General features: G+C 47.2%; 1 protein-coding gene across 1 annotated transcript in view; it reads right to left on the bottom strand.

Annotated features, from left to right (window-relative positions):
- The window catches only part of LOC309567524 (WD repeat-containing protein 97-like), a gene marked incomplete at its 3' end in the record, with an annotated part of 71,477 nt that overhangs the window by 32,351 nt on the left and 24,182 nt on the right, over positions 1–14,944 (bottom strand). The window contains exons 4-8 of the mRNA XM_082272909.1: positions 12,488–13,077; positions 8,802–8,923; positions 5,872–6,523; positions 3,570–3,718; positions 1,304–1,540 (exon numbers count right to left, since the gene is read on the bottom strand). Of these exons, the coding sequence (XP_082129035.1) occupies positions 1,304–1,540; positions 3,570–3,718; positions 5,872–6,523; positions 8,802–8,923; positions 12,488–13,077 (1,750 nt within the window). The remainder of the gene's footprint in view (positions 1–1,303; positions 1,541–3,569; positions 3,719–5,871; positions 6,524–8,801; positions 8,924–12,487; positions 13,078–14,944) is intronic.

The following is a 14,944-nucleotide window of genomic DNA, read 5'->3' as shown; positions in this document are numbered from 1 at the left end:
TAACAATTACCAATGGGACAGACAGGCTTAACAGAATCCACATCACACCTCAATACACAGACAATAGGAAGAAACCACCAGTGACAGACTGTCCGTCTCAGACATTGAAGGACATGGAACAGAGGCCAATGTGACTAGCTCTTTCAATGAACATGTTCAGAATCAATCAGGCCAGGAATAATCTTCATATATTTCTTGAGCTATATGGCTGATAAATATTACTGTCCCATTTGAAGCAATTCAAGCCATATTCTCAGTGTCCCTTAATTATCTGTCAAGATAATAGTTGAACTGGATGGACTGGTGTCTTTTTTCAACCTCACTAACTATGTATTTCTTTATCTCCTGTCTGATCAATGTTTATAAACAATGTTACTTTGTATCTCTCTATCTCCCGTCTGATTAATGTTTATAAACAATGTTACTTTGTATCTCTCTATTTCCTGTCTGGTCAATGTTTATAAACAATGTTACTTTGTATCTCTCTATCTCCCGTCTGGTCAATGTACATAAACAATGTTACTTTTTTATCTCTCTATGTCCCATCTTATCAATGTTTATAAACAATGTTACTTTGTATCTCTCCATCTCCTGTCTGATCAATGTTTATAAACAATGTTACTTTGTATCTCTCCATCGCCTGTCTGATCAATGTTTATAAACAATGTTATACATATAGGAAGAGGAGGGCTGTGTTCCTATAAATATGGAAAGGGGAGGGGCTGTGTTCCTATTAATCTAGAAGTAGGAGGGGCTGTGTTTGTGTAAATCTAAGAAGGGGAGGAGTAATATTATTTCTACATTTGAAGTTGGTAAAATACTGTACCAAAAAGACCCTAATTCTAGCAAAAATAATAAAACAAATATGTATCTTTTATAACATTCATTTATATAGCTCTGACATATTCTGGAATGCTGTAAAAACAACATTGAGCAAATGACATCTGCCTGTGCACCAGAGGAGCTTACACTCTAATGTCCCATGCTATTATAATTCTACATTTGAATAGCTCTGACATATTCTGGAGTGTAGTACCCAAGGTTTATTTAGCAATGTGTCTTTTTATTGGGGGAGGAAACACAAAGAGAACATACAAACAATGCAGAGAGAACCTGGTGGGAAGTGAAGGGACGTGTCATTCCCTAAGCCAGGGAGCCCTCCAGCTGTTGTGGAACTACACGTCCCATGAGGCATTGTAAAACTCTGACATTCCCAGACATGACTAGGCATGATGGGACTTTTAGTTCTCGGAGAACTGGAGGGCCGTAGTTTGAAGACCCCTGCCCTAAGCCCCAATCTTACCTGTTATTTGGTCCTGATGGTCATCACTTGGTGGATGGTCCTTCCTAGACTCTGTCCTCAGACAATACTGTACCAGGCTGTATGCGGCATTGGAGGTGTCATGGAAGGCCACAAAGAGCTGGGACTTGAAGCTGCACATTTGTCCCACTGGTTGGGAACAGAAGAAGCTCATACAAAGACTAAGACTTTCCTCAGCATGGGCAAAAAACCTCCAGACCTTCACCGTCAGATCCGATCCTGAGGAAGACAATCAACAAACTCGGCTCACAGTACTGAGGGTTCTAAAGGTTCATTGAGAGAAGAAGAAGATTTACAAGATGAGAAAAAGGGTCGATTGAAAATGTGAAGACCATAAGACCTGGCAGCATTTCCAAGGACCCAACACACGGACCAAAACCCGAGGCCTAAGTGCTCCAATCCTAGATGTCTGCCATATGGGATCCTCCCAAACATGCTACAAATGAGGCGTTCTATCATGTGAGATGTACATTGTGAACAGACGTTCCTCCATCACAAGGCATTGCTTTACCTTTTCTTCCTTTATTATTAACTTTATTGAAAGGTCATAAAACAGCGAGAAAAGGAGGATCTGTTCATTACCATAGAGATGACCGAGAGCAGGGAAAGGAGGAGCCAACCATTACCATAGAGATGACCGAGAGTAGGGAAAGGAGGAGCCAACCATTACCATAGAGATGACCGAGAGCAGGGAAAGGAGGATCTGTTCATTACCATAGAGATGACTCAGAGCAGAGAAAGGAGGAGCCAACCATTACCATAGAGATGACTCAGAGCAGGGAAAGGGGGGGCCAACCATTACCATAGAGATGACCGAGAGCAGGGAAAGGAGGAGCCAACCATTACCATAGAGATGACCGAGAGCAGGGAAAGGAGGAGCCAACCATTACCATAGAGATGAACGAGAGCAGGGAAAGGAGGATCTGTTCATTACCATAGAGATTACTCAGAGCAGGGAAAGGAGGAGCCAACCGTTACCATAGAGATGACTGAGAACAAGGAAAGGAGGAGCCAACCATTACCATAGAGATGACCGAGAGTAGGGAAAGGAGGAGCCAACCATTACCATAGAGATGACCGAGAGCAGGGAAAGGAGGAGCCAACCATTACCATAGAGATGACCGAGAGCAGGGAAAGGAGGATCTGTTCATTACCATAGAGATGACTCAGAGCAGGGAAAGGAGGAGCCAACCATTACCATAGAGATGACTCCGAGCAGGGAAAGGGGGGGCCAACCATTACCATAGAGATGACCGAGAGCAGGGAAAGGAGGAGCCAACCATTACCATAGAGATGACCGAGAGCAGGGAAAGGAGGAGCCAACCATTACCATAGAGATGACCGAGAGCAGGGAAAGGAGGAGCCAACCATTACCATAGAGATGACCAAGAGCAGGGAAAGGAGGAGCCAACCATTACCATAGAGATGACTCCGAGCAGGGAAAGGGGGGGCCAACCATTACCATAGAGATGACCGAGAGCAGGGAAAGGAGGAGCCAACCATTACCATAGAGATGACCAAGAGCAGGGAAAGGAGGAGCCAATCATTACCATAGAGATGACAGAGAGAGAGAGGAAAAAAGGAGCAGCTCATAACCATAGAGATGACGGAGAAGGAGAAAAGTAAGCGCCATTAATTACCGTAGAGATGACGGAGAGAGAGGACTCATTACCATAGTGATTACAGAAGTGACATCTACCCCCCCCCCCCATTCTTATGTTTTTCACATCACCGTAAGCGGATCAATGTTCTGTGATTTCACCATCCACTGCGGGGTGAATTCCTATTTTTGTTGAGGGGGGAGGGGGCTCCTGCTCATGCATTATCAATATTATTATTTGGAAAGACCTCCTCCGGTCACACCAGCAATATCAGTTCCCCCTTTCTAATACCGGGAGATAAGTACTGCTACACCTAAGGGGCCTTCTAGGTAATGGCGGTGTAGAAGGGGCACACAGGATACTGTCAGCCTATGGGGTCTTCTAGGTAATGGCGGTGTAGAAGGGGCACACAGGATACTGTCACCCTATGGGGTCTTCTAGGTAATGGCGGTGTAGAAGGGGCACACAGGATATGGTCACCCTATGGGGTCTTCTAGGTAATGGCGGTGTAGAAGGGGCACACAGGATACTGTCACCCTATGGGGTCTTCTAGGTAATGGCGGTGTAGAAGGGGCACACAGGATATGGTCACCCTATGGGGTCTTCTAGGTAATGGGGGTATAGAAGGGGCACACAGGGTGACTTACCTGCAGATATGATGTAGTTGTTCTTTGGGTCACATGTCAGAGAGGTCACCTGGCTGGGGCTGTGTGCTTTAGTCTGGTAGAGGAGTTTGCAGGAATACCAATCACAGACACGCAGACTTCCATCATCACTCCCAATTATCGGGAAAAACCTGCAAATCAAATCATTGCATTCTACATTTCTACAACCAAACATAGCAAACCAACCAAGTGTCAGGGTGTCATTGTTCTGGGACCCCAAGTGTCAGGGTGTCATTTTTCTGGGACCCCAAGTGTCAGGGTGTCATTTTTCTGGGACCCCAAGTGTCAGGGTGTCATTGTTCTGGGACACCAAGTGACAGTATGTCCTTGTTCTGAGGCCCCCAAGTGTCAGTGCGCCATTGTTCTGGGCCCCAAGTTTCATGGTGACATTGTTCTGGGACCCAGGAGGGATTCCTTCCTAGGCCTCAAGGACAGGCCCAGGCAGCATGGGGGCCCTGGCAGGAGCCCCCACGAGGTACAACCCCCCTCCCTGCACAGCCGTTCATCCGGTCGCCGGCAGCGCACCTCCCGGAACCCATCGCCAGCACAGCACCCTACCCCACCCCAGGAGATGGACCAGACCACCCTCACAGCCCCAACATAAGTGGAGGGGGGGGTAGGATGGGGGACAGATGAAAGGGGGGTGCCTGACCGTAAGGAGGGGAACCCAGGGATCCGACTGTCCCAAGGAGTGGCCCCACATGCACCCCCAAAACCCTCCAGGGGGAGGGGGGACAGCTACTCACCATACCAGGAACCAAGCGGGCACCGCTCCAGACAGAACCCCTCGCCATCGAAATAGGGGATTGTCGGCCAGGAGGAACGCTGCGACTCAGGCCGTGACCCTGTCGCATGCGACCTCACGAGGCGTTTAACTCACAGGCCAGCCCCAGTCCAGTGGGGCTATGTCGCGGATTATCGAGCACAGAGCTGAGGTCTGCGCACGCTTGCTGGCCAGACCAGGGTGACCACTGGATCTAGATTATCCAGCCCGTTGCCCAGTCCGGCAGTTGATTTTAGATCTCACAGGAATCATTCATACATATCCCCCCAGTGGAAGATCCCACCATAATTCCCCAATGTCCTCCCAGTGGAAAACCTCACCATCATTCCTCAATATCCCCCCCAGTGGAAGATCCCACCATCATTCCCCAATGTCCTCCCAGAGGAAGAGCTCACCATCATTCATCAATATTCCCCCAGTGGAAGACCTCACCATCATTCATCAATATCCCCCCAGTGGAAGACCTCATCATCATTCATCAATATCCCCCCAGTGGAAGACCTCATCATCATTTATCAATATCCCCCCCAGTGGATGACCTCACCATCCATCAATATCCCCCCAGTGGAAGACCTCACCATCATTCATCAACATCCCCCCAGTGGAAGACCTCATCATCATTCATCAATATCCCCCCAGTGGATGACCTCACCATCCATCAATATCCCCCCAGTAGAAGACCCAATCGTAATTCCCCAATATCCCCCAGTGGAAGACCTCACCATGGTTCACTAATATCTTCCCTGTGGAAGACCTCACCGTGGTTCACCAATATCCTCCCAGTGGAAGACCTTACCATCATTCATCAATATCCCCCCAATAGAACAATCCGCCATCATTCCCCAATATCTCCCAAGTGGAGGAATCCACCATCATTCCCCAATATCCCCTCAGTGGAGGAATCCGCCATCATTCTCCAATATCCCCTCAGTGAAAGATCCCCCATCATTCCCCAATATCTCCCCAGTGGAAGAATCCGCCATCATTCCCCAATATCTCCCCAGTGGAAGATCTCACCATCATTCCCCAATATCCCCCCAGTGGAACAATCCGCCATCATTCTCCAATATCCCCCCAGTGGAAGAATCCGCCATCATTCCCCAATATCTCCCCAGTGGAACAATCCGCCATCATTCCTCAATATCCCCCCAGTGGAAGACCTCACCATCATTCCCCAATATCCCCCCAGTGGAAGAATCCGCCATCATTCCCCAATATCCCCCCAGTGGAAGACCTCACCATCATTCCCCAATATCCCCCCAGTGGAGGAATCCGCCATCATTCTCCAATATCCCCCCAGTGGAAGACCTCACCATCATACCCCAATATCTCCCCAGTGGAACAATCCACCATCATTCCCCAATATCCCCCCAGTGGAAGACCTCACCATCATTCCCCAATATCCCCCCAGTGGAAGAATCCACCATCATTCCCCAATATCCCCCCAGTGGAAGACCTCACCATCGAGGCAGTGCAGCTCTAGAAGATGAAGAAATTTACCGGTTTGTCATTTCTCTTTCTAGGCCAGGTGGTCCTTTGTCTTCCCGCTGCTTTACCACTTCTTTCCACTCTGCAACTGCCACCTCCTCATCCATAATATCTGAGTAGAGAGTGAAGCACCGAGGACGGGATTGGTCACTGCTAACTTTCACTTTACTCAGGACACTCATAGGATTGACCAAGGCATTGGCTTTAAGGAGCCGTCCATCCTTCAGCAGAACACAAAGCGTCTCTCTGTGTATACAGTATTCTGCCACCAGCAAGCTATTGGCGCCCTCTAGTGAGAGTGTTGATATAAGATCTCCAGTAAGTGCCGATATTACCCTCACCATCCCATCTGAGCACACACACAGAACCCTGCCAGGAAAGGGGCCCCCACCCCCAACCACTTTCATATCCTTCACATTTCTTCCCACAAGGCAGTGAAGTTTGTAGAATTGTTCTATCTGCCAGATGTGGAGGTCAAAGCTGCTGTAACAGAGAAGATGTTCTGCGTTATCACCAAACGTTTCTATTCCAATCGGAACCCCGGATATCTCCAGTTCTTCAGATTCTTCTTGAGTGTTCAGGTCCCAAATCCGAATTGTTTTATCTTCAGAGCCGGAGATGAGGGTCCTTCTAGAGGTGCTCAGGGACAGAGCAGTAATGGCACCTAGGGGGGATGGACACAACCATTACATCTTCCTACAAAGTTACTGAATAGAATAGGACAGAGGAGAGGCTCCATTAGTGGGATTTATCTAAAAAAACTGAAAAATGGCGCCTCCCAGTGGAATGATGTGACATTTAAATACTACATCTATTAAAAAGATATATAATATATGGATGCGGCTGCCATCAATTTTTTGGGGTAAAACAAAAAAAACATGAAAAGAAAGTGATTTGAGGCTCCAAATCTAAAAGTGCTAATATTAAATAAAGTCCAATAATTCATAAGGTGCAAAAAGTGCAAAAATTCTTCCAGTGCAAAAAATTCCACCACAAAAGTGACGAAAGGTGCTGAACAGATCTTCTAGCTTAAAAGGTGCTTGTGCTTAAATTTCCCTTCACCCATTAGTGTGAGGGTAACTCTCCAGAGATCAGAGGGCCTCCAGGACCCCAGAAATCAGAGTGCCTCCAGAACCCCAGAGATCAGAGGGCTTCAAGGACCCCAGAGATCAGAGGGCCTCCAGGACCCCAGAGATCAGAAGGCCTCCAGGACCCCAGAGATCAGAGGAGAGGGCCTCAAGGACCCCAGAGATCAGAGGAGAGGGCATCAAGGACCCCAGAGATCAGAGGAGAGGGCCTCAAGGACCCCAGAGATCAGAGGAGAGGGCCTCAAGGACCCCAGAGATCAGAGGAGAGGGCCTCCAGGACCCCAGAGATCAGAGGAGAGGGCCTCAAGGACCCCAGAGATCAGAGGAGAGGGCCTCAAGGACCCCAGAGATCAGAGGAGAGGGCCTCCAGGACCCCAGAGATCAGAGGAGAGGGCCTCAAGGACCCCAGAGATCAGAGGAGAGGGCCTCAAGGACCCCAGAGATCAGAGGAGAGGGCCTCCAGGACCCCAGAGATCAGAGGAGAGGGCCTCAAGGACCCCAGAGATCAGAGGGCTTCCCGGACCCCAGAGATCAGAGGACCTCCAGGACCCCAGAGATCAGAGGAGAGGGCCTCAAGGACCCCAGGGATCAGAGGAGAGGGCCTCAAGGACCCCAGGGATCAGAGGAGAGGGCCTCAAGGACCCCAGGGATCAGAGGAGAGGGCCTCAAGGACCCCAGGGATCAGAAGGCCTCCAGGACCCCAGAGATCAGAGGAGAGGGCCTCAAGGACCCCAGAGATCAGAGGAGAAGGCCTCCAGGACCCCAGAGATCAGAGGAGAGGACCTCCAGGACCCCAGAGATCAGAGGAGAGGGCCTCCAGGACCCCAGAGATCAGAGGAGAGGGCCTCCAGGACCCCAGAGATCAGAGGAGAGGGCCTCAAGGACCCCAGAGATCAGAGGAGAGGGCATCCAGGACCCCAGAGATCAGAGGAGAGGGCCTCCAGGACCCCAGAGATCAGAGGAGAGGGCCTCAAGGACCCCAGAGATCAGAGGGCCTCTGAATAATAAATTATTTATTTTTTATGCAATTATTTATTTACTTTTCTATTCAGCACATAGCACTTTTAGATTCGGTGACTCAAATCGCTTTCCTTCAGTGGTATTTGTCTGATATAACTTTCCATGATTGATTAACTAGAGAAGATCAGAAACACAATAAACCAACACACACAGAATGACAAAAGTGGTGCATTTTCTCTTCTACACTTTACTGTACACTTCATATTGGCCTCACCCCACTTTTATTCTACATCACTTCTCAGTACCGCCAGAATGACTAAAGTGGTGTAGGTTCATTCCTAACCTTATTCTAAGCTAAATTACTACTTACCCCCCACCACCACCATGCTTCACAATGGTTTAACTCTACTTAACCTTACAATGCTCTCAAGCCAAATCCATAGCTACACTTCTGTACTCTCCATATTGCCCTCACCCTACTTCTACTGTACTCTCCATACTGCCCTCACTCTACTACACTTTTGTACCTTCCATATTGCCCTCACCTCACTTCAATTCTACATCACTTCCAAATACAGATTTCATTCTGCCTCACTACTACTGAACATGCCATGAAAATATCGATCTGTATTCTTTATATACTTCTACCAGCTTATAACCCTCTACTTCACAATAATGTAAGGGGGCAAGCTCCAATGATCATCTAGGTAAGGGGGCACTGCTATTGTCACTGTATTTCATGTCATTATTATTAGTCATATCATTTCATGACTATTACTGAAAATACATTTATTATATAGAGGCTGAACAAAGCTGGTCTAAAGGGTCAGTGTACTACTCCCTATTTCTGGGGTCAAGCACCAAATACCGTGCTCTGTCAGATCTGTTCATTACCTGTATGTCCCACAAATACAGCTATGAGCTGCCCTTCTTCACCCCACACTTTGACAGTGCAGTCTCTGGATCCTGAAATCAGCAGATGGAGATTCTCAGAGTATACCAGGCTGGTAATGAATCTGTGTCAGGAAAATAAACCCATTATACACAGCATTCAAAGACAAGCGACCCAACCTATCCCAACCCAACAATTCTACAGATGGAGATTCTCAGAGTATACCAGGCTGGTAATGAATCTGTGTCAGGAAAATAAACCCATTATACACGGCATTCAAAGACTAGCAACCCAACCTATCCCAACCCAACAATTCTACAGATGGAGATTCTCAGAGTATACCAGGCTGGTAATTATTCTGTGTCAGGAAAATAAACCCATTATACACAGCATTCAAAGACTAGCGACCCAACCTATCCCAACCCAACAATTCTACAGATGGAGATTCTCAGAGTATACCAGGCTGGTAATGAATCTGTGTCAGGAAAATAAACCCATTATACACGGCATTCAAAGACTAGCGACCCAACCTATCCCAACCCAACAATTCTACAGATGGAGATTCTCAGAGTATACCAGGCTGGTAATTATTCTGTGTCAGGAAAATAAACCCATTATACACGGCATTCAAAGACTAGCGACCCAACCTATCCCAACCCAACAATTCTACAGATGGAGATTCTCAGAGTATACCAGGCTGGTAATTATTCTGTGTCAGGAAAATAAACCCATTATACACGGCATTCAAAGACTAGCGACCCAACCTATCCCAACCCAACAATTCTACAGATGGAGATTCTCAGAGTATACCAGGCTGGTAATTATTCTGTGTCAGGAAAATAAACCCATTATACACGGCATTCAAAGACTAGCGACCCAACCTATCCCAACCCAACAATTCTACAGATGGAGATTCTCAGAGTATACCAGGCTGGTAATTATTCTGTGTCAGGAAAATAAACCCATTATACACGGCATTCAAAGACTAGCGACCCAACCTATCCCAACCCAACAATCCTACAGATGGAGATTCTCAGAGTATACCAGGCTGGTAATTATTCTGTGTCAGGAAAATAAACCCATTATACACGGCATTCAAAGACTAGCGACCCAACCTATCCCAACCCAACAATTCTACAGATGGAGATTCTCAGAGTATACCATGCTGGTAATGAATCTGTGTCAGAAAAATAAACCCATTATACACGGCATTCAAAGACTAGCAACCCAACCCAACAATTCTACAGATGGAGATTCTAAGAGTATACAAGGCTGGTAATTATTCTGTGTCAGGAAAATAAACCCATTATACACGGCATTCAAAGACTAGCGACCCAACCTATCCCAACCCAACAATTCTACAGATGGAGATTCTCAGAGTATACCAGGCTGGTAATGAATCTGTGTTAGGAAAATAAACCCATTATACCCGGCATTCAAAGACTAGCGACCCAACCTATCCCAACCCAACAATTCTACAGATGGAGATTCTCAGAGTATACCAGGCTGGTAATTATTCTGTGTCAGGAAAATAAACCCATTATACACAGCATTCAAAGACTAGCGACCCAACCTATCCCAACCCAACAATTCTACAGATGGAGATTCTCAGAGTATACCAGGCTGGTAATTATTCTGTGTCAGGAAAATAAACCCATTATACACGGCATTCAAAGACTAGCGACCCAACCCATCCCAACCTAACAATTCTACAGATGGAGATTCTCAGAGTATACCAGGCTGGTAATGAATCTGTGTCAGGAAAATAAACCCATTATACACGGCATTCAAAGACTAGCGACCCAACCTATCCCAACCCAACAATTCTACAGATGGAGATTCTCAGAGTATACCAGGCTGGTAATTATTCTGTGTCAGGAAAATAAACCCATTATACACGGCATTCAAAGACTAGCGACCCAACCTATCCCAACCCAACAATTCTACAGATGGAGATTCTCAGAGTATACCAGGCTGGTAATTATTCTGTGTCAGGAAAATAAACCCATTATACACGGCATTCAAAGACTAGCGACCCAACCCATCCCAACCTAACAATTCTACAGATGGAGATTCTCAGAGTATATCAGGCTGGTAATTATTCTGTGTCAGGAAAATAAACCCATTGCAGACATGAATATACCATGTACTGGGAAGACAGAAAGCTGGGAGTAGATGATTGTGGGTGGGAGATGAGACCACAACAAACATGAGCAGATTATGTACTGGGGAGAAAAGAGAGCAGACAGAGCATGAGTAGATCATATACTGGGAAGAGAGAAGGCAGGGAGTAGATGATCGTGGATGGACAAGAGAGGACAAAGAAGGAAGTAGATGGTCATGGATGGGAGAAGACATAAGTAGATCACATATTGTGGAGAGAGAAGGCAGAAAGTAGATGGTTATGGATGGGAAAAGACATGAGTAGAAGCACGTACTGTGGAGAGAGAAGGCAGAAAGTAGATGAACATGAATGGGGGAAGACATGAGTAGACCATGTACTGTAGAGTGAGAAGGCAGGGAGTAGATGATTGCGGATGGACAAGAGAGGACAAAGAACATGAGTTGACCATGTACTGCGAAGAGGGAAGGCAGGAAGTAGAGGATTGTGGATGGAGAAGACAAGACAAAGAACATGAGTAGACTATGTGCTGTGGAGAGAGAAGGCAGGGAGTAGATGATCGTAGATCAGAGAAGACCAGACAAAGAACATGAGTAGACCATGTACTGGGAAGACAGAGGAAGGGAAGTAGATTATCATGGATGGGAGAAGACATGAGTAGACCATGTACTGGGAACACAGAAGGCAGGAAGTAGATGATCGTGGATGGAGAAGAGAAGACAAAGATCATTAGTAGACTATGTACTAGGAAAAGGCAAGAATAGATGATTGTGGATGGGAGAAGACAGGAGTAGACCATGCACTGTGGAGTGATAGGCAGGACGAAGATGATCGTGGATGGGAGAAGACGGGAGTAGACCATGTACTAGGAAAAGGCAAGAAATAGAAGATTCTGGATGGAGAAGAGAATAATATCTGGGGGCGGATTGTTTTTCTAACATTTTTTCTTGAGACCATTGGTAGAACACATCTTCCATGTTATATAGGAATGTTTACCTCGCCCAGATAATGGTCATACCATAATAGTTACATTTACAGGGTTAGGAATATTTAGAGAAATATTTCTATATTTTCTGACATCTTTTGTATGTGGATGGGCTGGTTGTATTTTCACGTTTTCACTTTATCATGACTTACAAAAAGTTTGTCTTCCAATGTACATACATCTGTACAGAGACTATGCTTCTACCAATTGATTACTACCAACAAATGTTTTTGATTGTAGTTTTTAGTTGTATTCCTTGATATAAATGTCCCCCTTCTATAGCCACCCTCATCTCTATGAATAAATCCATTCAATGCAAAATGCACCAGCAGGGCGTGGCTAGGGGTTGGAAACATCAGATTACAGACCTGGGATACATTTTTTTTCAAGGACTGACTTTATTAGTGTGCGGCTGTTCGGTACATTTATTATGCAGATTATTAGAATGTAAGCTCCTGTGGTACAGAGACTGAAGCGACCAGTTCTGCGTTTTCTGTTCCTATAGATATAAAAGCACTGACCCTGCTACTCATCGATTTACTACAAGACGTGGACAGAGGACAATGATATACTGTATGTACCTGAAATGTAGATTCTTCCTCCGTCTCACCAGAGTTCCGTCCATCAGACTGAATTCCCACACGCTGGTCCCACATGCAGCAAAACATGTATGTGGATTTTGTGATTCCGTATCTACAGCAAGAACTTCAACTTTGTCCTGATTCTTCATTGACTGACTCAGCGACTGTTGCCAGACCAATTTCTGTCCACTGTGACTAAACCTCCAGATGGAGACCCCACCAGCTCCTCCGCTCAGCACAAGGTTCTTCCCCGGATCATAGACACAGCAGAGGACCTCTTCCTTCACAGGGATTTCTGATACCAGGGTGAAAGTCTTGTCTAGCAGTAGAAGCCCATGCCGGTTCCAGGCCACGTAGAGTTGGACACGAGCTGCATACAGCAGCCCAGAAATTGGCAATGACAGCGATCTCTGGTTCTGGACTCTGCCATCTACATGGTGCAGAGAGACATTTCCATCAAAGTCCAGGGAGACCAGACAACGCTGCCCCACCACATATTTCACACATTTCAGTTTGGCAGGGAAGGGGAGATGACGTACAGGCTGCAGACCGTGTGTGAGCACCAAGGGTTTCTCATCCTCCTTCCTCATCTATAGACAAAGAGAAGAAATAGAGTTTGTATTGTATACTCATTTCTTACTATCGCACTCATCACCTGTAGAGCGCTCCTCCTAGAAAACCCTCCCCAAAGAGGCCAACCCTACGCTGAGCCTGCGACACCCAACCATACGCTGCGACACCCAACCATACGCTGCGCCTGCAACACCCAACCATACACTGTGCCTGCAACACACAACCATACACTGTGCCTGCAACACCCAACCATACGCTGCGACACCCAACCATACACTGTGCCTGAAACACCTAACCCTACGCTGTGCCTGAAACACCTAACCCTACGCTGCGACACCCAACCATACACTGTGCCTGCAACACCCAACCATACACTGTGCCTGTGACACACAACCCTACACTGTGCCTGCAACACACAACCATACACTGTGCCTGCAACACACAACCATACACTGTGCCTGCAACACCCAACCATACACTGTGCCTGCGACACCTAACCCTACACTGTGCCTGCAACACCTAACCCTACGCTGCGACACCCAACCATACACTGTGCCTGCAACACCCAACCATACACTGTGCCTGTGACACACAACCCTACACTGTGCCTGCAACACACAACCATACACTGTGCCTGCAACACCCAACCATACACTGTGCCTGCAACACCCAACCATACACTGTGCCTGCAACACCCAACCATACACTGTGCCTGCAACACCCAACCATACACTGTGCCTGCAACACACAACCATACACTGTGCCTGTGACACACAACCCTACACTGTGCCTGCAACACACAACCATACACTGTGCCTGCAACACACAACCATACACTGTGCCTGCAACACACAACCATACACTGTGCCTGCAACACACAACCATACACTGTGCCTGCAACACACAACCATACACTGTGCCTGCAACACACAACCATATACTGTGCCTGCAACACCCAACCATACACTGTGCCTGCGACACCTAACCCTACACTGTGCCTGCAACACACAACCATACACTGTGCCTGTGACACACAACCCTACACTGTGCCTGCAACACACAACCCTACTCTGCGACACCCAACCATACACTGTGCCTGCGACACACAACCATACACTGTGCCTGCAACACCCAATCATACACTGTGCCTGCAACACACAACCATACACTGTGCCTGCAACACACAACCATACACTGTGCCTGCAACACACAACCATACACTGTGCCTGCAACACACAACCATACACTGTGCCTGCAACACACAACCCTACACTGTGCCTGCAACACACAACCATACACTGTGCCTGCAACACCCAACCATACACTGTGCCTGCGACACACAACCATACACTGTGCCTGCAACACCCAACCATACACTGTGCCTGCAACACCCAATCATACACTGTGCCTGCGACACCTAACCCTACACTGTGCCTGCAACACACAACCATACACTGTGCCTGCGACACACAACCATACACTGTGCCTGCAACACACAACCATACACTGTGCCTGCAACACACAACCATACACTGTGCCTGCAACACCCAACCATACACTGTGCCTGCAACACACAACCATACACTGTGCCTGCAACACACAACCATACACTGTGCCTGCAACACACAACCCTACTCTGCGACACCCAACCATACACTGTGCCTGCAACACCCAATCATACACTGTGCCTGCAACACCCAACCATATACTGTGCCTGCAACACCCAATCATACACTGTGCCTGCAACACCCAATCATACACTGTGCCTGCAACACACAACCATACACTGTGCCTGCAACACACAACCATACACTGTGCCTGCAACACACAACCATACACTGTGCCTGCAACACCCAATCATACACTGTGCCTGCAACACCCAAT

Source organism: Pelophylax lessonae (genome assembly GCF_965119305.1).
Source record: "Pelophylax lessonae genome assembly, chromosome: 11".
Lineage (NCBI taxonomy): Eukaryota > Metazoa > Chordata > Amphibia > Anura > Ranidae > Pelophylax > Pelophylax lessonae.
This window is presented reverse-complemented; position numbering and strand designations above follow the sequence as displayed.